The sequence below is a fragment of the Setaria viridis genome, chromosome 7 (genome assembly GCF_005286985.2).
Source record: "Setaria viridis chromosome 7, Setaria_viridis_v4.0, whole genome shotgun sequence".
Lineage (NCBI taxonomy): Eukaryota > Viridiplantae > Streptophyta > Magnoliopsida > Poales > Poaceae > Setaria > Setaria viridis.
In genome coordinates, this window is record NC_048269.2 from 18,640,215 (window position 1) to 18,663,659 (window position 23,445).

General features: G+C 48.6%; 3 protein-coding genes across 5 annotated transcripts; 2 read left to right on the plus strand and 1 right to left on the minus strand.

Moving 5' to 3' along the window:
• Positions 1-3,818: 3,818 nt before the first annotated feature.
• Positions 3,819-8,604, plus strand: LOC117862780 (beta-fructofuranosidase, insoluble isoenzyme 2). Of its 3 annotated transcripts, XM_072295168.1 has the most exons (8): positions 3,819-4,045; positions 4,678-4,762; positions 5,285-5,293; positions 5,692-6,560; positions 6,713-6,871; positions 7,647-7,894; positions 8,003-8,093; positions 8,190-8,604. In XM_072295168.1, exons 1-8 carry the CDS (start codon positions 3,941-3,943, stop codon positions 8,373-8,375), a joined length of 1,752 nt encoding a protein of 583 aa, XP_072151269.1. In that variant the 5' UTR covers positions 3,819-3,940; the 3' UTR covers positions 8,376-8,604. The 3 variants fall into 3 exon arrangements, with proteins under 3 accessions (XP_072151269.1, XP_034602196.1, XP_034602192.1); XM_034746301.2 differs by lacking the exon at positions 3,819-4,045 and having other exon boundaries at positions 4,131-4,762; XM_034746305.2 differs by lacking the exons at positions 4,678-4,762; positions 5,285-5,293 and having other exon boundaries at positions 3,827-4,118.
• Positions 8,605-10,941: 2,337 nt separating this feature from the next.
• On the plus strand, positions 10,942-13,503 carry LOC117865056 (beta-fructofuranosidase, insoluble isoenzyme 3). Its single transcript, XM_034749133.2, has 5 exons — positions 10,942-11,165; positions 11,325-11,333; positions 11,474-12,516; positions 12,610-12,948; positions 13,053-13,503. The coding sequence occupies exons 1-5, from the start codon at positions 11,003-11,005 to the stop codon at positions 13,242-13,244; spliced, it is 1,746 nt and encodes a 581-aa protein (XP_034605024.1). The 5' UTR covers positions 10,942-11,002; the 3' UTR covers positions 13,245-13,503.
• Positions 13,504-19,011: 5,508 nt separating this feature from the next.
• Positions 19,012-23,321, minus strand: LOC117863440 (small ribosomal subunit protein uS11y). The gene is made up of 6 exons (XM_034747138.2): positions 23,162-23,321; positions 22,947-23,069; positions 22,784-22,829; positions 19,725-19,810; positions 19,522-19,651; positions 19,012-19,277 (listed from the first exon to the last, which is right to left on the minus strand). The coding sequence occupies exons 1-6, from the start codon at positions 23,162-23,164 to the stop codon at positions 19,210-19,212; spliced, it is 456 nt and encodes a 151-aa protein (XP_034603029.1). The 5' UTR covers positions 23,165-23,321; the 3' UTR covers positions 19,012-19,209.
• Positions 23,322-23,445: the final 124 nt, after the last annotated feature.

Sequence of the window (23,445 nt, forward strand, 5' to 3'; positions counted from 1 at the left end):
ATGCCCACATATGCACACGCACGCTCACTTTTATGAATACATGTAACACTATCCCTATAAGCATCTCCAAGAGACTGAACTAACAGGTCTTGAGATTAAAGAAGTCACCACAGGCATCTGATGGGCATGTCACCTACCACTGAAAGACTAGAATCGTTAATTCCTGAAATAAGTCTAGAAAAATACAAGCACATATGCCAGATTGAGAACTCGAACTTGAGTTGGCAGGGTTCATTACAAGAAATCTCTAAAACCTTAAGTTGATGGAAAAAGATTAGCAGTTCAATTATACTTCAGCATTCCCGCTCAAGCATAGGCGTTGTCAGGCCTTAGACGTGAATAATAAGAGCGGGCAACAATTTTTTTTTGTTAAACTTCACTTCTAGGAATGATATTGCATTTGTCTCTAATACCAATTTAGCTGCATGTATCAATTAGTTAATTATTACACCTGTAATCCTAAGTTGATAGTTGATAGTTGATAGAAAAAATGAGCAATTTACTTATATTTCAACAGAAATATCTTGTGTGCTCTCCTTTTATGGTGTCCATGTTAATCCTTACAAGATATAATAGAAAAATAGAAAACCTAAAGGACATATTTTAGTAAGCTTCTTCAGCAAAAAATCATGTACTAGCCAATACACTAAAACACTTTGCATATCCTTAGAAGACGGGTCAGTCTAACTGAGTACCTTTATACTCAAGGTAGTGGCGAAGCTAGAGTAAATTAGTGGGGGATGCATTTGCCTTGTGGGTGCATAGTGTTGAGCTAAGGAGGGTGCATGTATGGTGAAAATTTAAGCATAATCACTATTTTTGCAAAATTTAGGGGTGCATTAGCACCCACTAATCATAGTGTAGCTTCACCCCTGACTCAAAGTATCTTTAACTTGTGGCAGAAGATTCCACTGAAGCCAGGTGAAGAGGTGCTTATGATGAACAAGAACATATTGTTGAGTCCAATATATTCTTGCAAATACGTTCTTGATTATTGTATAATTAAAGTTTTACAAAAATATTGTTCCCGACTAAGTTTGTTTCGAAAACCTCTTAGACTGGTTTGACCAACACTTTAAGGGGGTGTTTGGCAACACACTCCTAAACTTTAGTACCTGTCACATCGGATGTTTGGATACTAATTAGAAGTATTAAATATAGTCTAATTACAAAACTAATTGCACAGATGGAGTCTAATTTGCGAGACGAATCTATTAAGCCTAATTAGTCCATGATTTGATAATGTGGTGCTACAGTAACCATTTTCTAATGATGGATTAATTAGGCTTAATAGATTCGTCTCGTGAATTAGTATAAGGGTTCTGCAGTTAGTTTTATAATTAGCTCATATTTAGTCCTTCTAATTAGCATCCGAACATTCGATGTGACCCTCCTAAAGTTTAGTACCTCGTATCCAAACAACCCCAAAGTTTCTTATGGTTTGAAATAAATTGTATCTCTATAAATTATTTATGTAAAAATTTTGATGTATGTTGTGAGTTTCTCTTCGCAAAAGCAGTCCTGAATGCATGGTTAAGATGACAGTTCTAACGTGGATGATTCGGGATTGTCCCGATGACACCTCATGAATTGCCAAATTTACATTGTTTCAAGAGCGTTGGCAATAGTTACCGATGCGGTGGTGATTAGGGGCACCGGCACTTGAGCCGTTTTAAATGTAGGAGTACAACTTGATGGACAACTATTTATTGTTCAAAAGCATAGATGGTTATTGTTACACGTATGTGCTAAAAGCAATGGTAGGAATGTAGTTTAAGTGCTGAAGCTATAAAAAAAAGAGTAACTCAGTGGACATGACTAACTAACAGGTACTTCCTCCGTTCCAAATTATAAGGCATTTCAATTTTTTTGGAGAGTCAAAGCATCTCAAATTTGACCAAATTTATACAATAAAATACTAACATTCATGATACCTAATAGGTACCATTAGTTTCTTCATTAAATATATTTTCATAATATATCTATTCCGTGCCATAAACTTTTGTGATCTTCTTTATAATTTTAGTCAAACATAAATTGGTTTGATTTTTTAAGAAAGTTAGAATAACTTATAATTTATAATTTGCTATTTTCTTATGTCCTCGGAAGTTACTCGGCGCCACGTTCCCCACGTTTAACAGGGCAGGTAAGTGTCGAAATCAAGTGCTAAAATTACCGCGCGCCATCAGAAGAGATCACACTATTACAGAACATAAACCAAGGGAAAATTTTCTTCTGATTAGGTGCGGGTGAACTACGATTTTCCACACACGCCGAAAGCAAATAAAACAAACCAGGTTTCACATCGTAAAGAAAAAAAAAATGCAGCCTGATAGAGTCGTGAACATTTCGACAAAATCTGCAGATTTTCCAGCAACCCCTTGTCAGATACGACGACCTGCTGCTCTCCGCGGAAAAAAATTCCAAGAGGACGGTGCCCAAACTTCTGTTCGTGAGAATCCACCCTGGATGTGCGACGCGTGGCTACTGCTGCCATCCGATGCACATGCTCGTGAGGCTCGACAGGCTCGGCTTGCATACCTTGGCTCACAGGCTCCAGGCTTCGATACAGCCAAGCGAGGATCCTGGAACCTGCCGCCGCCATCGTCCCCTCATCCACTGCTGCAGCTCGTCTGCCGGAGCCCCGCGTCCGCGGCCGCAGCTCCCTTGGACGGCCTCCTCCGAGATCTCGTCATCCCCGCACGCGGCCTCGATCTCGGCGTGGAGCCTCTCCTAGACCGCCAGGTTCTTGACCAGCTCGGCCATGATCCACTGCAGAGCCGTCGAGGTGGTGCGGGTCCCAACGTTGAGGAACTCGGAGCAGAGCTTTACGATCTCGTCGTCGGTGAGCGGGCGGTTGCGCTCCTCAGGGACAAGCAACCTGATGTCGAGTGCCGGAACATGGTCTCGTTCGCCGTGCCTTCCTGCATGAGCCGCTGCTTGTACTCCCGCGGCGCGTTGATCAGCGGCATGAAGAGCTCCTTCTGGTGCCGCCGTAGGGCGCGTCCAGTCTCGAGGTGCCCGCGGAAGACGTGCTTGGTGACGGACGGGAGGAAGAAGAAGAGCCCATCTGTCTGGGGCTGGATATGTACGTGAGCCAGGCGTGCTCGGCGTCCTCCATGGTGTGCACCACCGGCTCGTCGAGCCTCTCGCTGAAGCACATGATCACGAGGAGGCAGAACACCGTGTACTGGAACGCGTCCATGACGTTGCCGGGCGCGTCACCCGACTCCCGCAGCTTCTCCATGAGGACGCAGCGCACCCAGGCGCGCGCCGGAGCAAACTGCCTGACGCGCGACGGGTGGAGCGCCTCGCCGACGAGGTTGCGCCGCAGGAGGCTCCAGACGGGCCCGTAATCGGTGCGGGTGATGATGCTGTCGCTCACGCTGAGGAGCACGTTCAGCGTGCCTGACGTCCAAGGGAGCTACGGCCGCGGACGCTAGGGCTCTGGCAGACGAGCTGCAGCGGATGAGGGGACGTAGGCGATGGCCGCGGCGGCGGTGGGTTCCCAGGACCCTCGCTCGGCTGGCTCGAAGCCTGGAGCCTGTGAGCCAAGGTATGCAAGCCGAGCCTGTCGAGCCTCACGAGCAGGTGCATCGGATGGCAGCAGTAGCCACGCGTCGCCCATCTAGTGGGTCCTCGTGGACAGAAGTTCGGGGACCGTCCCATGGAATTATTTTCCGCCCTCCGCGGGCGAAAACGACGTTGCTGAATTCAGAAAAAGCATAAGTTCCAGGCCACAATCACGGGATTTCGAGCGCTTAAAAAAACAGCGCACGCCTGCCACGCCTCGCACGCTGGCCATGAAGCCATCAGCTAGCTGCACAGTATAAATAGCACGCCTTGTCCTCTGCTTCCGACCATCCTTCTTCGTCAGTTCTCTACTTGTTCTTCTTGCTAATACTCCTCTGTGGGGCTCTGTGGCGCCTAAGCGAGAGCAATGAGAGCGCTTGGAAGAGTTGTGTGGGCATGGCTGCTGCTCCTGCAGTTAGCCGGGGCATCCCACGTCGTCTACGAGAACCTCCTCGAGGTGGAGGCGGCGGCCGTGCCGCCGTCCATCGTCGACCCCGAGCTGAGGACGGGGTACCATTTCCATCCCCCCAAGAACTGGATCAATGGTAATGAAAAAGCCCTAAACCCTACCTACTGACATGCTCAGGTAGGTGGTGCGTATACGAGCAAGCAATGCGCGTGTTGGCAACTTACTCCTGGCCTTTTCAGGCCTTGTGAGTGGCAACTTGCTGCTGGAGTGCTGGGGCGAGTGAATGCGCTGCAGCTCCAGTCAAGTTGCCGCATAGGAAAATTCGTGTCCGCTCGACTGTTCATACGGTGCACTGGTTTTAATAACCACACCATTCATACGGTGCACTGGTTTTAATAACCACGCCACCAGCTGACCATCAGCTAGCTTCCTTTGCTAGAGTCCTGAGCTCCTGATTACACGTCAAACACCGCGTATTTCTGGAGTTCTCCAGTTCTTGCTTGCTCGCGCAAGTATAAATACCGGCCTCCACCCTCTCTTCTTCCTCTGCCCACCCTTCACTTTTGTACTGGTGCGCGTGAGGAAGAGCAATGGGAGCGCACGGAAGGGATGCTTCTTGGGCATGCCTGGGGGTGGCGCTGCTGCTGGTGCAGCTCGCCGGGGCGTCGCATGTCGTCTACGAGAGCCACCTCGAGACGGAGGCGGCCGTGCCGCCGTCCATCGTCGACCCCCGGCTGAGGACCGGGTACCACTTCCAGCCTCCCAAGAACTGGATCAATGGTAAAGCAAACCTCCCAAACTTGCTGCCTTGTTGTGTTATTGGACGAGGTAGTAAAAGGTGCAGCTTAATTTTGATTGCGTCTAGGGCACTCTAAAGGCTGAAGGAGCCAACAGTTCAGAAGTCTATAGCTAGTGTTCTTCTTGTGCTGCATAGATAAGTCAGAGACAAGGTCATGCAGACTAACAAGCCAGTTTTTTTTGGATGATATGTTGAACAATCTCCTGAAATGATCACTTGGAGCCCGAATTAGTAAACTTGATATGACTGGTAGCTCAGACATGCTTGTCACAGCAGAAAATCACGCGCTGACAGTGCTGCTGTACGCTGGTTAACCCATCAACTCAACTCTCTATCAGAAATCACGTACAGCACTCTCGAGAGTATCAGACACTTGGTTTGCTTTTACGAATTTAACAATGGTTCTCGTTCCAAGGTTTGGCTCTAACTCGATTTTCTAATCTTCTCGGTGGGCTGCTTCTCTGCGATCCGATTGCGTCGGCGCCGGAACTTTGCAACACCAGATCCCAACGGTACGCCGTTGTACCACCCTTTAAATTTCCTCCCGTCATCACGCATCTGATAGATTATTTTAGTATATTTATAAATGCCCTGCGTGCAACTTGCAAATTCATTTCCCGGCAGAAAACAGTGACGCCTTTTATGACAAAATTTCACCACATGCATTTAGCATGCGAAATGGCACACGCTGGGCCTCCACATGTACGTAGCCATGCTTGTCGACCATGGTCGTTGGCTCCAAGCCTCCGACAGTGTCCACCAATCAACAAAAAATTTGTTTGCTTAATGTCTGAAAGCACAAAAAAAAAGCACAATTTGTATAATATCCTAAAGTTCGAAACAAGCATCATATTGAATGTTTTTTTTCCTCTGAGGTTCTAAAAGATTTTTTGGTCGAATGAAACTACAGCTCCGATGTACTACAAAGGCTGGTACCATTTCTTCTACCAGTACAACCCCAAGGGCGCCGTGTGGGGCAACATCGTGTGGGCGCACTCGGTGTCGCGGGACCTCATCAACTGGGTGGCCCTGGAGACGGCGATCGAGCCCAGCATCCCGTCCGACCAGTACGGCTGCTGGTCCGGCTCGGCGACGATCCTGCCCGACGGCACGCCGGTGATCATGTACACGGGCATCGACCGCCCCAACATCAACTACCAGGTCCAGAACATCGCCTACCCGAGGAACAAGTCCGACCCGCTGCTCCGGGAGTGGGTGAAACCTGCGCACAACCCCATCATCGTGCCCGAGGGCGGCATCAACGCGACGCAGTTCCGGGACCCGACCACCGCGTGGCGCGACGACGACGACGGGCGGTGGCGGCTGCTGATCGGCAGCGTGGCCGCCGGGGGCGCCCGCGGCGTGGCGTACGTGTACCGGAGCCGCGACTTCCGGCGGTGGGCGCGGGTGCGGCGGCCGCTGCACTCGGCGGCGACGGGGATGTGGGAGTGCCCGGACTTCTACCCGGTCGAGAGGGACGGGCGGCGCGTGGGGCTCGAGACGTCCGTGTCCGGCCGGCGGGTGAAGCACGTGCTGAAGAACAGCCTCGACCTGCGCCGGTACGACTACTACACCGTCGGCGCGTACGACCGGAGGGCGGAGCGGTACGTGCCGGACGACCCCGCCGGCGACGAGCGCCGGCTGCGGTACGACTACGGCAACTTCTACGCGTCCAAGACGTTCTACGACCCGGCGAAGCGGCGGCGCATCCTCTGGGGCTGGGCCAACGAGTCCGACACCGCCGCCGCCGACGTCGCCAAAGGGTGGGCTGGGATTCAGGTACAACGACGACTGCCGATATCTACTACGTGCACGATGCATGTCGCCATATTAGCCCCTATTAAAATCACAATTCACAAAGATCTCGACGTAATAGAGTTCTTTCTGTTGTTGCTAAACTTTGTGCGCGTGTGACGTGGATGATATCTCAGGCGATCCCAAGGACGGTGTGGCTGGACCCCAGCGGGAAGCAGCTGCTGCAGTGGCCGATCGAGGAGGTCGAGGCGCTCAGAGGCAAGTCGGTCACTGTCAAGCACAGGGTGATCAAGCCAGGACAGCACGTCGAGGTCATCGGGCTACAAACTGCACAGGTTTGGCGTGCTTGGTAGGGGGTGTTTGGCTCAGGGTTAAAAGTTTAATCTTATCACATCGGATATTTAGATAATAATTAGAAGTATATACTTTAATTACAAAACTAATTACACAAATGGAGTTTAATTCGTGAGACGAATCTATTAAACCTAATTAGTCCATGATTTGACAATGTGGTGCTACAGTAACCATTTGCTAATGATGGATTAATTAGGCTTAATAGATTCGTCCCGCGAATTAGCTAGAGGTTCTGTAATTAATTTTATAATTAATTTATATTTAGTCTTCCTAATTAGTATCCGAACGTACGAGGTCAGGTCTAAATTTTAGCCACCGCTATCAAACAGCTGCGCATTTTCTAACGATTGAAAAAAAGAACAGCAGTAGTGCAGTACAATAGCAGTATAATGCCATCAATGCCGTCCTGCAAAACTGCTCCCCTGATCCGCACCCAGCGCGATGTTATCCTGGCCCGCTATCTTATCCGGCGCCAGTACTCTGCACGCACAAGTTGATCCTGCCCAGTGCCCAGTTGCCCAGCATGCTGTCCGTGCAGTACGGCAGCGCCCCCACTAGCCCTCTGCCGCGCCACCCGTGTCGCCTCCTCTAGTCCTCTTCCTGCCTTCTCCGCGCCTTTCGCCCTCGCCCACCGTCATCCGCGCACACTTGCACGTGTTCTCTCCGATCCCCGGGTGCGCCGCGACCTGGGCTGCGAACAGCGAAACCAACCAAACTAACTTGGGCGTGCACGCGCTCCGGTTAATTCGGCTGCAGGCTGACGTGGAGGTGAGCTTCGAGGTGTCGAGCCTGGCGGGCGCCGAGCCGCTGGACCCGGCGCTCGCCGGCGACGCGCAGCGGCTGTGCGGCGCCAGGGGCGCGGCCGTGGAGGGCGGCGTGGGGCCGTTCGGGCTGTGGGTGCTCGCGTCCGCCGACATGCAGGAGAGGACCGCGGTGTTCTTCAGGGTGTTCAAGGCCGCCGGCAAAGACAAGCCCGTCGTGCTCATGTGCACCGACCCAACCAAGTAAGTGCGCGCCCCGCGCCGGCGTCGATCGATCTCTCCCGGCCGGGTGGGTCTCAACCCTTGATTGCACTGACTCTGGTTTCTTTTCCTTTTATCCCCCTCGGACAGGTCATCTCTGAACCCGAATCTATACAAGCCGACGTTTGCAGGTTTTGTTGACACAGACATCTCAAATGGGAAGATTTCTCTGAGAAGCTTGGTACGCACATAGTAGTACTCTAAGTAAACAAGTTTCATGTAACAAGTCGGCGGTTCATTTTTTTCTCAGCCGTGTGACTGCATTTTCTTTCTGCAGATCGACCGGTCGGTTGTGGAGAGCTTCGGAGCCGGGGGCAAGACGTGCATCCTCTCCAGGGTCTACCCGTCGCTCTCCATCGGCAACAACGCCCGCCTCTACGTGTTCAACAACGGGAAGGCAGATGTCAGGGTGTCGCGTCTGACGGCGTGGCAGATGAAGAAGCCACTCATGAATGGCGCCTGACAAGAGCTTCCATTGTGTCGATCTGGTTCACAAATTGGGAAGTGTTCCACACAATTTCCGTGTAGAATGGCTCCTTCGTACTAGAATAGTACAATACTACAATTGTTTCGACTGAAACTTTTCAAGAAAAAAACACAATGATTTCGATTGTGTTTTTATTAGGGTATGGAAAGTGCAGTTTGTATGCATTCCACTACGAACAACAATAAATATTCACATATTTGGGTGATGGTTGTTGGAATGTGATCTCCATTAATCATGGGTAATAATTGAGTTTAAATCCAAGATTAAATAATGATAGTCACCATCCAATTTATTTTAAGTTACTCCCTCCGTTCCAAATTGTAGGTCGTTTTGACTTTCTAGATTCATAGATATTATTATGCACCTAGACGTACGATATATCTAGATGCATAATAATATTTATGAATCTAAAAAAATTAAAACGACCTGCAATGTGAAACAGAGGAAACGACCTACAACGTGGAATAGAGGAAATAGTTGCTATAGTCGGCTGCAACCCTAACATATTGGGAGACAAATGATAAGCTAACACAAACTCATGGATCTGCCACCGCCACTGGAGCAACAAGGGCACTTCCAACTTCCAAGCATGAATCAATAGAAAGAATAAAACAAAGAGGTAACCCTAGAATACAGAACAACATCGAGATCAAAGCATCAACCCTAGGGAACGACAGGTCCCGCTACGGATCATTTTGAACCAATGCAAAAAAGTTGCTTACAAATTCAACAGATGTGATACAGATTTAGGAAGATTAGCCCGTGCATCATCGCGATGAGTATTGCATATCAAAATGTCAGATATAGTGTTCGAGATATTACGCAAAGATTACCGGCTAGTAAGGTTACTAATGGGGCACCCAATGTGATATGACTAGTATATATCTCTAAGAAAACTGAAGATAGGATCTCCCAAAAAACTTCAATGTAGAGAACAAGCTTAGGAATTCAAAATGGGTATGCCCGTTACGCGAGTGCCAAAGTACTATATATAAGGTCGAAAATTTCCTCGCATGCCACTAGTTAAACCATAAATTCCTCGCATACTATTGCCATTGACTGCGAGTGGTCCCACATGTCATAGACACATTGATGGCATATGAGAGATTATAAATTTTTTTCAATGGTTTGTAAGGAAATTCCCCATATAAGATAGGGTGAGAAACCCTCAAGGGGCAAACAAAACGAGAAGAAATAAACCATAAAGGATATAGCGAGGTCGTAATCATCAATTTTCTTGCATGTAGTGCGAGGCCCAGCCCTTTTCCTAAGCGCAAATGCGGCACCTTGAATATTTTCCATCATATACATTGATTTATTGAGTCCACAAGTCAATGCCTTACCTAATCTACCCTCTCCACACGCACGCACGCACGGAGATAGTAGTATTTCCATTTCTCTCCCAGTCCCATCCCCTGTCTCTCCAATTCGAAGCCTTATTAGTAAAAAAAAAATCCATACATTGACGACCATATGGGACAAACAGTGATAAAAATGATGAGTTAGTAAAGCTACAGAGGCATGAAGGGGGGGTTAGCATGATACTTTTGATATCCAGGAATTAATCGAGCTGTCCACGGGTCTCAAATGGCTAACAGTTAACCATGCACTGCATTTAAAAACCATACGGTTGATTTGGAATGCATTCAGTTATTAAAAACCATGCTCTTGATTTTGAAGACAACTAATTTCATAACTAAGAACACAAGTAATTTTAGGTGGTTAGATTATTAAACTACTAGATTTACATAATCTCATAATCGAGCTACAACCGAGCTAATGGCAGGTAATAATGGATACGGAAAAAACCAATTAACACCACAACACCCACAACCAAAAATCCGACCACTAATAACCAAGGATCTAAACAGGTCTCAAATCATTTTTTACTATCCAACTTTTTAAAACCTATACCTATAATCTAGATTCTTAATTATAATCTGTAGGTGATCCAATAAGGCTCTTCATCATGTCATCCTTTTTTTTAAACTCAGTACTACAGATGCTCGCATTTTTCTAACGATCTTGACAATTTTAAGATCTGTCGGCCCATTCTCTCGGACGTGTTCATATACATGCATATGTTCATAGGGGTAACTGTGTTTGTACTGTGTTTTAATAATTTAAAAAGAAGAATAATAGTAGCACTACACATGTCCTTTCCACCACACTCGGCGCAGCACGCTTCTCATGTCAGCGCATCGTGAACCCCTGCTGGACGTGAGCTGCATGCGTCGAGTGGATCTTGGGGATCATGTTGACGCTTTCTGTTGGTTAATTAGGGTGCCGTAGCTGCTTGGACTGATGGGTGATGGCTTGCTGCATGCATGCGCCATCCAGCTCTGTGCCTCGATCTGTTTCTGCGATGCAAGTCTATCCAGTTAGTTGAGAATCCTTTGCTGCGCGCGTGGACTATGACATGCATGGATAGTTTATTTTCTGGAATTTTTGCATGCCCCGCGTTAGATGCAAACCCCTCGTTCCTTATAAAAGGGAATCGATCCTGCACTTCTTTGTTGTGTTCTTCATTGATCATCCGTCATCCAGTTAACGATCGAGCTCGGTAGTGAAGTGCTCGTCTGCTGGCTGCTTTGTTATTGGGAATGGGACCGGCGGAAGTGACGGCACTACTGCTGGTGGCTCTGCTTACGATCGTGCGTGCGTCGCACGTCGTGTACCCGGAGCTTCAGTCGTTGGAGGCGACGCAGATCGACGAGACGTCGCGCACCGGGTACCACTTCCAGCCGCCCAAGCACTGGATCAACGGTACGTGGATGCATGCATGAGTCGTTGTGTTGGACTTGTCAGCCTTTGCATATTTTATGTGCCATTGTTATTGATTGGAGGTTGATCTTACCTTTTTTGTTGTTCCTTTTGATTTTTATTTATCCTGCGTTCTACCTCGCGCGATTTGACGACGATCAGATCCGAATGGTATGCCCCTGCATCGAAACCCCTTCATGTACACTCGACTCATAAGAAACACCACAAGAATAACAATGTGGTTTTTGTTTTTCGATGTAACTAACTCGCGATGGCACATTGTCATGCAATATTGCAATGCACGGATGCAGGGCCAATGTACTACAAGGGGCTGTACCACCTCTTCTACCAGTACAACCCGAAGGGCGCGGTCTGGGGCAACATCGTGTGGGCGCACTCGGTCTCGACTGACCTGATCGACTGGACGGCGCTGGACCCGGGGATCTACCCGTCGAAGCCGTTCGACATCAACGGCTGCTGGTCCGGCTCCGCCACCTTGCTGCCCAGCGGCGTGCCGGTGATGATGTACACCGGCATCGACCCGGACGAGCACCAGGTACAGAACGTGGCCTACCCCAAGAACCTCTCCGACCCGTTCCTCCGCGAGTGGGTGAAGCCCGACTACAACCCCATCATCTCCCCCGACGGCGGCATCAACGCCAGCGCCTTCCGCGACCCGACCACCGCCTGGTACGGGCCCGACAGGCACTGGCGCCTGCTGGTGGGGAGCAAGGTGGGCGACAAGGGCCTCGCCGTGCTGTACCGGAGCCGGGACTTCAAGCGGTGGGTCAAGGCGCACCACCCGCTCCACTCGGGGCTCACGGGGATGTGGGAGTGCCCGGACTTCTTCCCCGTCGCGGTGCACGGTGGCAGCCGCCACCACCGCCGCGGCGTCGACACCGCCGAGCTGCGCGACGCCGCCGTGGCCGAGGAGGTCAAGTACGTGCTCAAGGTCAGCCTGGACCTGACGCGGTACGAGTACTACACGGTGGGCTCCTACGACCACGCCACGGACAGGTACACCCCAGACGCCGGCTTCCCCGACAACGACTACGGCCTCCGGTACGACTACGGCGACTTCTATGCGTCCAAGTCGTTCTACGATCCGGCGAAGCGCCGCCGCATCCTCTGGGGCTGGGCCAACGAGTCCGACACCGTCCCCGATGACCGCAAGAAGGGTTGGGCTGGCATTCAGGCGATCCCGAGGAAGCTGTGGCTGTCGCCACGCGGGAAGCAGCTGATCCAGTGGCCGGTGGAGGAGATCAAGGCGCTGCGCGCCAAGCACGTGAACGTCAGCGACAAGGTCGTCAAGAGCGACCAGTACTTCGAGGTCACCGGCTTCAAGTCCGTGCAGGTTCGTCAAGCACTTTGTCTGAACACGATCGACGCCCTTACGTTTCCACGTCATCCCGTCGTAGGATTCTTACTTGAAATGTCCATTCATCAGTCGGATGTGGAGGTGGCGTTCGCGATCAAGGACCTGAGCAAGGCGGAGCAGTTCAACCCGGCGTGGCTCAGGGACCCGCAGGCGCTCTGCAAGAAGCGCGGCGCGCGCGTCACGGGCGAGGTGGGGCCGTTCGGGCTGTGGGTGCTGGCCGCCGGCGACCTCACGGAGAGGACCGCCGTCTTCTTCAGGGTGTTCAAGACCACCGGCAGCAAGCACGTCGTCCTCATGTGCAACGACCCTACCAACTCGACGTTCGAGTCGCAGGTCTACCGGCCGACCTTTGCCGGCTTCGTCAACGTCGACATCGCCCAGACGAAGACGATAGCCCTCAGGACATTGGTACGTACATGTTCTTGTATATACACGTAGATTCGCGCGAGGTCTAACACTGTGAATCATAAAACTTTGGTTGCTCCGATCCACTGCACGTATGAACAATGCAGATCGACCACTCCGTGGTGGAGAGCTTCGGTGCCGGCGGCAAGACGTGCATCCTGACGAGGGTGTACCCCAAGAAGGCCGTGGGAGACGACGCGCACCTCTTCGTCTTCAACCACGGCGAGGTGGACATCAAGGTCGTGAAGCTGGACGCCTGGGAGATGAAGACCCCGAAGATGAACGCGCCGGCGCAGTAGCACGAGGACTAGTGGTGTGGTGGTAGCCCTAGCCGTAGCCGTACGTAGGTTTAACGTTAGCTGAGATCGTCAAAGCTTCAGAGAAATGCATGGTCGGGTTCGTTTCGTTCAGATCATCTCACACCGCTCTCTCTCTCTCCATCGCAAGAATTGCAGCATGCAGCAGTACTCGGTGCATGCACAAAAGTTTTGATGGTCAGGAATCAATGTTCAGTTATGGAATTGTTTCAGTAGGAGCTACTACTATCTTCCATCTTAATGCAATGATACGTGGCTTTCCTGCATATTTAAAAAAAGCTACTGCTATCTTTTTCCCAAAACCTTTGTGTGATATGGGGTTTCTCTTTCTTTTCTTTTTCTTTTCCTACTTTTTTAAAAAGCAAAGAAGGTTTTACTATTAGTAGGAGAAAATAAGAACATGTGGCGGCTATTGCACACAGTCCATCCTAGCTACTGTCACTCATTTCGCTCATCTTTGGACTGGGCAGTTGTGATCCAACAACAACACTTGACACTTCAGAATGCAAGTATAAGAAACTGTCAAAATGCCATGTAGAGTGACAATTCTCGCAAAGAAATGCCGGGTAATTAGCAGGTTAGTTAGGGGCCATGTCTGACTGCCTGAGCGCTAGCTAACCGTTAATTACACCACTTCCAGTCTGTGGATGCGTGGTGCAGTGTGGACTTGTGGTAGCAGTGCTTGTAAGTTGTAACTGCGAATTAAACTTCAAAATTTCAGGGAAAATTTCATCAATGTCCTAATATTATTCAATAAGTATACGGTATCTTTGTTTTCTATAACTCGTATATGAAAAAAATTCTAAGTTGTCTCTGAAGTTTAAAATCGGACACAGAATACGAAAATATTTTGTTTGGATTGACCGAATTCACGAAATTTCCTCCTCCTTTTTTCTCACTTCGCTGTACATACCGGTGGTTGGCCCCAACGGGTAGATGAGATGGAAGAGAAGCGTCGAGGTGAGAACCTTTTGTCAAGTGCACTCTGTGCACCGGTACACGTGTCTGGCCCATCTGAACTTCCGTGCAAAACTGAAAAGAAACACCCCCATGTTCCTGTACTTCAGCACTGTGGATACTACTAGTCGTTAACGAGTGGCCGTGCTACTGTACCCAAGGTCAACTAGAATGGAATGCCAACGAGACATGTAGCGGCACCGAATGGAAAGAACTTAACAAAGCCGTGCGAGCCAAATGATGATGAGGTCACCTTGATGTCATCTGCCTCTGCGCCCAACGGACCGCGGAACAGAGTAACGCGCCTCCGGTCCGGGGCGCTGATCCTGTGCTTCCCCTCTCTTCAGCATGCATATAGTTGCATACACGAGTCACAGCCAAACGGACGCACATCTCCGACGCGACGCGACCGATCGACGCTGCAGCTTTCCATCGGAGTTCGGCACGCGTCGCACCGCGCGCGCGCACACTAGCTATGAGATCGCGTAGTGGCGGCCCCCACCGTTCCGGCATACTCCTATGCAACACCGTGGTCACGGCCGGCCTCGGCGCCATGCAAGTGTACGCCACGCCAAACCCCGATCGGCAGCCGTACGCGATCGAATCGAGGCGCACCGAGACATTGCCAACAAGGGCCCAGCCCGTTCCGGCGAAGTGGAGCGGCGCAGGCCGAGGCGGCGGGGACGGCAGGATCCAGCGAGTGGGTGAGCACGTACGGCAACGCCGGACGAGTCACGGCCGACGCGACAGCCACCACACTGACGGCGCGAGTTGGGCAACCGACCTGCCCGCCAGCCCGCAACTCGGGTGTCGGCGCCGGCGACCGGAGGGGGATTGTGAAAGCGCGCAGTGCGCGGGAGATTCTGGGAGGAAGAGGAGGACATCGTGTGGCCGCCAGCTCGAAGATGCCCGTGCCCGTGCACCCCCACCACCAGTTGACGAGTAGGTGAGCCAGAACTAGAAGCCGCACACTTGCACGCGCGCCGCCCAGAATCTGCTTTGCTGGTGGCGGTCCGAAGTTTTTCTAGATAAAGGCAAATCCGGCCTCAACTGAATATATTCACTTACAGCCAATTTAGAACGCAGCACTTAGGCTGCCCACACTAAAGAGCTAAGCATCCCTAAATAGAGACAACCGATACAAAAGATACACTCAAAACACTAGGCTTGAAGTCTTCTTCTGTTTTTCCATCCAAAGTTATTGAAGATCTCCATGATAGTGATCTCCAACTTGCTGCAACTTGCTTTCAGAGTATTTTCCTCTTCCTCCTTAGAGAGGAGCGTCCCACTCCTTGTCCAATAAGTTCTCCTGAAAATAACCTGAAAAATGAGTTAGGAATTGTATTTTGGAGGTAATGATTTGGTTTTCCGAGGAAAACGAGACGGTGACGGGGGGCGATCCAGTTCGGTCTCGGTGGAGTTCGCGGCGGCGGTGACCTGTGAGATGCTGCAATCGTACGACCACCAGTGCGGTGGAGAGGTGGTGGTGGAGGGCGATACTGTCCCGTGCTATCGCTGTTCACTTTCCTTATCGGGAGGGGGCAAATTGGCGTAGCCAACCTGCATGTCGTTCCGGCTCTCGTTTTGGTGGTGACACTGATAGTCCCCGATCCTGCCCATTCTGCAGTACAGGGATGTGCGATCGGGCCAGCACCTTTACGAAGATGCACGGCTAGTGGGTATGGGAGGGTTGCAACGTGTCGAGGAACAGGCGCTGAGTGAGGCACACGCACGATGCCCTTGGCCTGTTGCTGCGTACAGGCCGGAGAGGTTCTGCTTTGCGCTAGTGCACCGAAGGAGGATTGGATTGGATTAAGCTGAACTCCGATGGCTTGTTTGACTCAGAGTCTAGCTCAGGAGCTGCTGGTGGATGGGTGCTTCGTGATTGTCAAGGTTTGGTTGCTGCTGCTGCAGCCTATTGTTAGCTGTGGCGCAGGGACATCGTAAGGTGATCCTGGAAGTCGACCTCACAACCCTCGCAAAGGATCTACGCTCGGCGACGGAGGATCGATCGCCAATTTCTGGTCTTCAGCATGAAACCTTAGAGCTAATCAGGTCCTTTTGTGGGTTTTCTATTTCTTTTGTTCAAAGGGAAGCCAACTCAGTAGCACATTCATGTGCGAGGATGGTTTCACTTGTAAAAACCTGAATACTCCTGAATCAGCGTTACTCCAAACTGGGCTGACAAAGCTCTTGTATCCTGCAAAAATAAAAGTTTTGCTGTGTTTCTTCGCTTTTTTAAAAAAAAAATCCATTTGTAGGAGGCCTCCGAGTAAAGAAAAGACCAGATACGCGAAATGGGCTTCTCACGGGCTGAACAGCCCAGCGGTTCACTCGTCTCACGTGCTCAAGCCTCGAGGGACACTGGATAGGAACATTTCGGATAGCCCATGTCCCGTGATACAGTGTGTATTTAACTTTTTCGGTAATGCTAAGCATCAAACGTCCGAGGCCAGACTCCCCCGCCGGACGCTTCATCCACGATCCACCAGACGAGTCCACGTAAGCACACAACGATCCACCAGACGAGTCCACGTAAGGCTCCGTGGCTGCCTCCAGATCCTCGGGCACCACATCTCCACCTAGCTCCTAGCGTTGAGGTGAGGCACCCGGCGGTAGTTGGCCACCGCCACCGTTGGGGACGAATTCTGGAGCAGCAGATCGGCTACAAGTGTCATTGGAGGTGATTCCGCCTTAGGGCAGTATGCCCTAAGGGGCGAAGCCACGTTAGACTTGCTGAGTGCACAACCAACAGAAAAAAAATAAAATTTTAGAGATTAGCACTTAATTTTCACCACTTGTGCACTCCATGAACTCCGATGCATGCACCACCATGCGCTTGCATACTTTCTTTGCAGGCAGGATAGCAGCAATAAACAAATGGGGCAGTTCAAAGCATTGTAACAGAAAAAGCCCACACGGACGGGCCAGTGGCCGTCTGCTAACAAGCAAAGTGTGTCGCGCACATGACGAGCAAGAGTTGCACTAGTACAAAAACGACCTTCCATCCTCAACAAAATCTCAGTTGTTTTTGGACCCGGGACTGAAGAGGCTTTAGTCCCTGGTCTAAATTTTGTAGTCCGTGGAGACACCTTCAATCCCGGTTGGTGTTACCAACCAGGACTAAAGGAGATCTTTAGTTCCAGGTGAAAGACCTGGGAGTAAAGATGGGGACCTTTAGTCCCGGTTGGGAAAACCAAGATATATGAGGTTTTCCAACCGGGACTAATGCTCATTTTTCTACCAGTGTTGCACAAGAAAGCTAAACGACACCCGCGAATTACGGTTGCTCAAAATGCAAAAACTTCATCGCCCAGGTTCCAAATCGCAAGTGGCGAAAGATGGGGAGGCATCATTCACTCATTGTCGGTCGCTGCAGCACGCCTCCTCGTCGGATCGGTGCCCACGGCCTCAAGCTGCTCGTAAACTTCCTTTTCTATTTCTCTCCGCTGCAGCATCCTCCCGGAATCTTGTTTTGCTCCAAATTTTAATGGTATGCAACTAATTTTCTACACGAATATTTTGGGTGCAAATCGATTTGTTTGAAGTAATAAGGTAGTGTTTCAATTTTTTTGTCACCAATTCTGGTTCATTCATTTAAATTGCAATGTTAGGATCTACATTTAGAGGTTTTGCTTTTGCAAATTGCAACAAATGGGCAACTAAGAAAGGATCCATCAATATTTGAGACTTGGGGAATTGGAGTAATATACAAAATCATGTAATTGGGGAATTGGTGTAATAAAATTGGAAATATGTATTTTTCATCTCTTAGGTATTTTGGAAGTGTCCCTCATGTTTTAATTGGTGTAAATTGATCCCTTAATTTATTATATCGGTGCACTAATCATCCTAACACTTTTTCCTACAATATTTGGTCAGATAAGCATTTTTTCCGTTACCGCTTTGTCATTGTATAGGTTAGACATAGATTTTTATACATGTACGTATTGAAGTGTGCACCCAGATCGTCCATGCTCTAGCTTCACCCCTGGGGGCAGTGGAGCAACAGGAGGCGACAAAGAAGGAGCAAGATGTAGCTGCTCGCATTCTCATCACCACGGCCCTCTGCCGGTGAGGGTGCCATGCCCTCTCCTTCCTCTCGTCTTCCCTATCTCTCTCTCCAAGAATATTGTATTTTTTCAATGTTGCAATGGATGATTGGAGATGTTGGGTGTTCGCAAATGTTGCACGAGATGATCTTTGACGTTGCGAGGTTGATTTTTAGTTTGTTTTATTTCCACATTCGATTTTTTGATGCTACAATAGTTAGCCTGAGATATTGCATTGGAGATACTTTGATGTTGCATGGCTGATAGACGGTGATTTTGTTCTGGAATCGAAACGATGCGATAGTAAAATTAGCGATGTTGCATCAGATGATTTTTGATGTTTCATATAGTGATTTAAGATATTACAATAGTTGGTTTGGGATGTTGCACCTTACAATGCTGCAACAAATAGCATAGCTGAATGTTGCACGAAACATGCTACATATATGTTGCGGTGGGGTATTTTTTTCTATATGGCAAAGATATGAAAGCAATGAGGTATTTTGATGTTCGTGAGATTTTTTCAGGAAACCACCTTCCGATGCTAGCGCCCGGACGCTAGCAAGTCCGTAACTTTTTTTCATAGAACTATGCGCTCGTGCAGTTTCACACATGCTTCATCGAGCACTAAGGAGTGAACCTTAGTATTGCTCAGCCGATCGAATGAGCGATCATACTACGTCTGCATGTCGAGAAAGTAGATACTCTGGTGTGCAAACAAGAGGGGGACACTTCGCAGATTACTAACAAAACAGCTAACTTATAACATGGAGAATGTGCAGCCAAAAGCAGGCCAGCAACTCGTTCACGAGGAAAATGTTAAGACCATCCGATACAAGGTAGCTCAAAACTTATAAATCCATGAAATCTGTTGCTAGCATCACAAACAAAGCACAAAACAGGTTGCACGGCCAGGTTGCGTCTGCTTCTGCACGAAATTACAGCCTCCTTCCCCTCCTACCACCCTTCCTTCGCGTGCTGTCAGTTGGGACTGGAGTCACATCCTCTGCATAACAAACAACACAGGGGATGGTGAAACGGTTAATCTTAAGTCGAAATCAAAAAGGAAAGTATGAGTTCATGAACACTAGTGGCAGCATGCAAACCGGAGGATAAGAATGTGTGAATCCCATTGTGTGACAAATTTGCATTTTGCACAGAAACAGGAAGGGAAGAACCACTAACATCAAATGCAGATAAAATGCTTCATTGATTTCTTATTAATTAAAAAATATTAACAGCATGCTCACCAATGCGTCCAATCTTCATGCCAGAACGTGCAAGAGCCCTAAGCGCAGACTGAGCACCAGGGCCCGGAGTCTTTGTCTTGTTTCCACCAGTAGCACGGAGCTTAATGTGCAGAGCAGTGATTCCAAGCTCCTAAGGAGGGCATATGCACAGTAAGTATCAAACAACAGTTGACAAATCAATATTTGAACTAGCAGCTCGGTACCTTGCATCTCTGTGCAACATCCTGAGCTGCAAGCATAGCTGCGTAAGGGGATGACTCGTCACGGTCAGCTTTGACCTTCATGCCACCTGCCAAAAAAGATTATGAAATCGTGAATGTAAATTAGTAATATAAAATAAGTCTGACAGCATTCGACAAAGTGTGATTATAAGGATCTATGCACTTGACAAAGTGTGATAAAATTATAATGGAACCAAAGTTAATGTGAATTGCAAGGCAACTACAGAAAATATCTTGTAATGTAAAATACATGACCAACATAGCATATATCCACCATCCACTTTCACACAGTTTTGGGAATGGGTTAGGAGATATATGCCACAAAACAAAAATATTCACTTTGCTGGCCTGTCAGCAATCTGCTGGGCAATATGGAAAACTAGGAATGCAGTTTGTTTTGAGAAAAAACAGATTAAACCTCCTACAGAGGTTGTCTGCTTAGCTTCTTTTTTTATATCATACTGGGCAGGCCTCCAGAAGCAGGATGACAAGCAGGACATGGAGGCGGGAGCAGAAGCGCTGAAGGAGGCGGCGCTGCACTTCCATCCTCGTGAAGGAACAGTGGAAGACACGGGTTCAGGGGTGGTGCTGCTGCGTTGAAAGAAAAGGATGGTAGCTCGCGCCCACTTCTTTCTGAAGAGTAGCCCCCCAGCTGTTGAGCTGAAGGAGGCGGCACTGCACTTCCATCCTCGTGAAGGAACAGTGGAAGACGTGGGTTCAGGGGTGGTGCTGCTGCGTTGAAAGAAAAGGATGGTAGCTCGCGCCCACTGTTTTCTAAAGAGTAGCCCCCTAGCTGTTGAGCTGCTTTTGTTTCTCTTTTCTTCTGGTAGTTACTGGTGGAATTCTTGTAATCCAGAGTAGGTCCCTGGTGAATGTTCTTCTCCAACCGGGTCAGCCCTTTGTGTCTGTCATGCTGGTTACTTTCTTTTCAGGTGTAGAGTCACTGTGTGAACCTGTGACGTCTGTTCTAAAACTCTGTAATTTCGTTGCTTGTTGGTAATAAAATTCGGGCGAGGCCCTTAGTGGAAAAAACATAGCATATATCATCTATAAACCAAAAGGTCAAACGAAGTTAATGTGAATAGAAACCAAAGCTACAAAGATGTAGAAGTAATCAGATTGCAGAATTAAGGAACAAAATAGGATAGTTATAATCAGGTTAAAGAAAGTACAGGCAGCTTAATCAGGTAAAGTTGACCGAGTAAACAAAACCAATCAGCCAGCTGAAATTATTCTGATGATCTAGTAAAATACACTGATCAGCTTAGTTACTCAAGGACCAGTCACATTGTCAACAACCATCAAGAAAAAAGTGCACTACAAATTCCTAAGAAAATTCACACTAAGATACAAGCTTAAGACATGAAATATTATCCAGCTTTGCTCCAGTAGAAGCACATACCTCTGTACTACCATCTACTGGATACCATTATTATACATATAAAAAGGCTGACAAAGGTGCAAAGCTAAATTCTTTTCAAACAGAAGGATACTTTGTGATGTTCACTTCAATTAAGCCTACCACTTAATGTACCAAAGGTTTGCAAGGGATATGGAGAGGCAACACAGAAGAGCAGCAGCATGCTGACGCTTCCTAAAGGAAATGCAATGCTAAGATGGAGACACCTGGAACTAAATGTGCAGACAAAGAAAAGATAAAAACTCTGGTAGATCTTGTGAATTTTAACATGGCTTGACATGCTACCACAAAATGAAAGCAAACCATCTTAAAAGGCACACTTGCAAATAATATTGACAACCAGAAAAATCAAACACTGATGGCAAGAACAAGTGACTTGGGAAGATCTGTGATGGCTTTGTTAACATTGCAACCTTGCGCGAAGGATACAGCTGGCAGCATGTCACAGCATGCACCACCAGCTCTGGTTTAAAAGGTAAGGAGGAAGAGAAGTGGGTGGCTGGGAGATTGTATGGTTTGGTCACACATTTCAGTTATTGTATAACTAAACAGGATAAAACTTGACAACTGTGAGGTTTAGTTGAAAAGGTTTTACTTACCTACTATAGATATAGATACAACTATACAGGTGAAAAAAAAATCATGGAATTCTGTCTGAAAACATATTCACTTCCAAAACCAAGACATCTCCATTTGACTTGGCAAAGAGTTGCGGGAGTGATGCACTCAGCAGGAGCATTGCAGAAAGCAGTGACTACCTACTGACCATACACTACAGGAAACTCAATGCCAGGATGAAGACACCTGGAACTGAAACAGGAAGAGAAGTAGTTACAGAGAAAAACTCTCTGCAACCTGGTGGTCAATTTTGCATGGCAATGACTCGACACGCTCCCACACAGAAAAAGGGAGGCGATCTTAAGGGCCATGCATACAACGCAAACTCACAAGATCAGTGACTAAAACAGCAAACTTTAAGTATGTAATATCACAAATAAAAGATAATCAATATCCTGTGGCTATACAACACATACCTCAATGCAACAAAGTATCAGAAGTTTTGTAACAAAGAAGCATCACAGACTGTCATGGCACATACTAACAAAGGACAACGCCTAGCATATAGGGCCTAGCATGGTCCTCTTTGGAGAATAGTAGTCCCAAGGCTAAACCACCAAGTCACTGGCACACTTGTATGTAAATTAAAACTACCTCGTTGAATTGCTTTCCAGGTGTGCAAGAATTCCAACCTTCACCCCTAGCTACCAGTACATGATAAGCTACCTTATTATCTTACAAGCTACAACATCAACAAAACATTTCAGGAGATAAAATATAGATTGCACCAAAGAGCACCAAGCATTCCAAATCCAGAACAGCAACTCTTACTCTAAATGATCATGAATCATGTCCATAACGCATGGTCTAGCCACTCAGTACAACACAAATGTCATACGCAAGGATCCCACTTCACATAACAAAGAAGATCAACAGAAGCACCAATTACTACTAGTGTGGTTGATTTTACACTAGTGTTGCACACAACCAGCAAGACTAGCATTAGTGATAACGATACCAACTTTATGACAAAAGCCAGCGTTTCCAGAAGAGGATTTATTACCAGTGATGCGGACCATCGTCTCCCTCCCGGACAGATCCGTGATATGCTGCAAGAACGAAACCAGAAATAACACAGTATCAGCACCGAGTCCCACGCCACGCTTAGAACAGGAACCACCACCAGTGGCAGCACGAAAAGGATGCAAGCTTCTTGGGATACTCACGATGAAGGTGTCATTGAAGGAGGCGAAGATGTGCGCGACACCGAAGACGTACTCGCCCTCGCGGACGGCGGGGCCGAGCGTCACGTTCTCCTCCTTGGGCTCCCGAGTCTTCTTCCTCCCAGACTGCACACGCACAAGAAATTCCAGGACGGGATCAGCACAGGGGACGAACCAACGGTGGCGCAACGAAGGAAAGAGATGCGGGGTGGCGTTACCATGGCTGCGACCGCGTGCTCGCTGCGGCGGCGGGGGCGGGGGCGGGGGCGGCGGCTGGGAGGAGAGAACGAATGCTAGGGTTCGGAGAGGGAGACGAGGCGAGGAGCGGATGAAATGTGCAGAGATAAAACCCCGGTGTTGATTGGGCCGACAGCTTAGCGGGCCTTTTGCAGAGGAATGGACTTGGTTTGTTTTTCCTTTGTTTTATGTTCTTGCATAGACCGTGCGGGCCGAATAGCTGGCCTACCTAGCTTGTAACTTAGACGATCCAACTGTTTTTTCC

Bases quoted from the DNA above. Each gene is read 5' to 3' on its own strand.
- LOC117863440 (XM_034747138.2), bottom strand. The intron at 19,652-19,724 runs GTACCGAGCTGC...TGCCCTCCTTAG, and splicing joins ATGTTGCACAGAGATGCAAG to GAGCTTGGAATCACTGCTCT. The intron at 19,278-19,521 runs GTGAGCATGCTG...TTTGTTATGCAG, and splicing joins CATGAAGATTGGACGCATTG to AGGATGTGACTCCAGTCCCA.
- LOC117862780 (XM_072295168.1), top strand. From the start codon at position 3,941: ATGAGAGCGCTTGGAAGAGTTGTGTGGGCATGGCTGCTGCTCCTGCAG. The intron at 4,046-4,677 runs GTGCCGCCGTCC...AGCCACCTCGAG, and splicing joins TCGAGGTGGAGGCGGCGGCC to ACGGAGGCGGCCGTGCCGCC. The intron at 6,872-7,646 runs GTTTGGCGTGCT...ATTCGGCTGCAG, and splicing joins TCGGGCTACAAACTGCACAG to GCTGACGTGGAGGTGAGCTT.
- LOC117865056 (XM_034749133.2), top strand. From the start codon at position 11,003: ATGGGACCGGCGGAAGTGACGGCACTACTGCTGGTGGCTCTGCTTACG. The intron at 12,517-12,609 runs GTTCGTCAAGCA...TCCATTCATCAG, and splicing joins CCGGCTTCAAGTCCGTGCAG to TCGGATGTGGAGGTGGCGTT. The intron at 12,949-13,052 runs GTACGTACATGT...TGAACAATGCAG, and splicing joins CGATAGCCCTCAGGACATTG to ATCGACCACTCCGTGGTGGA.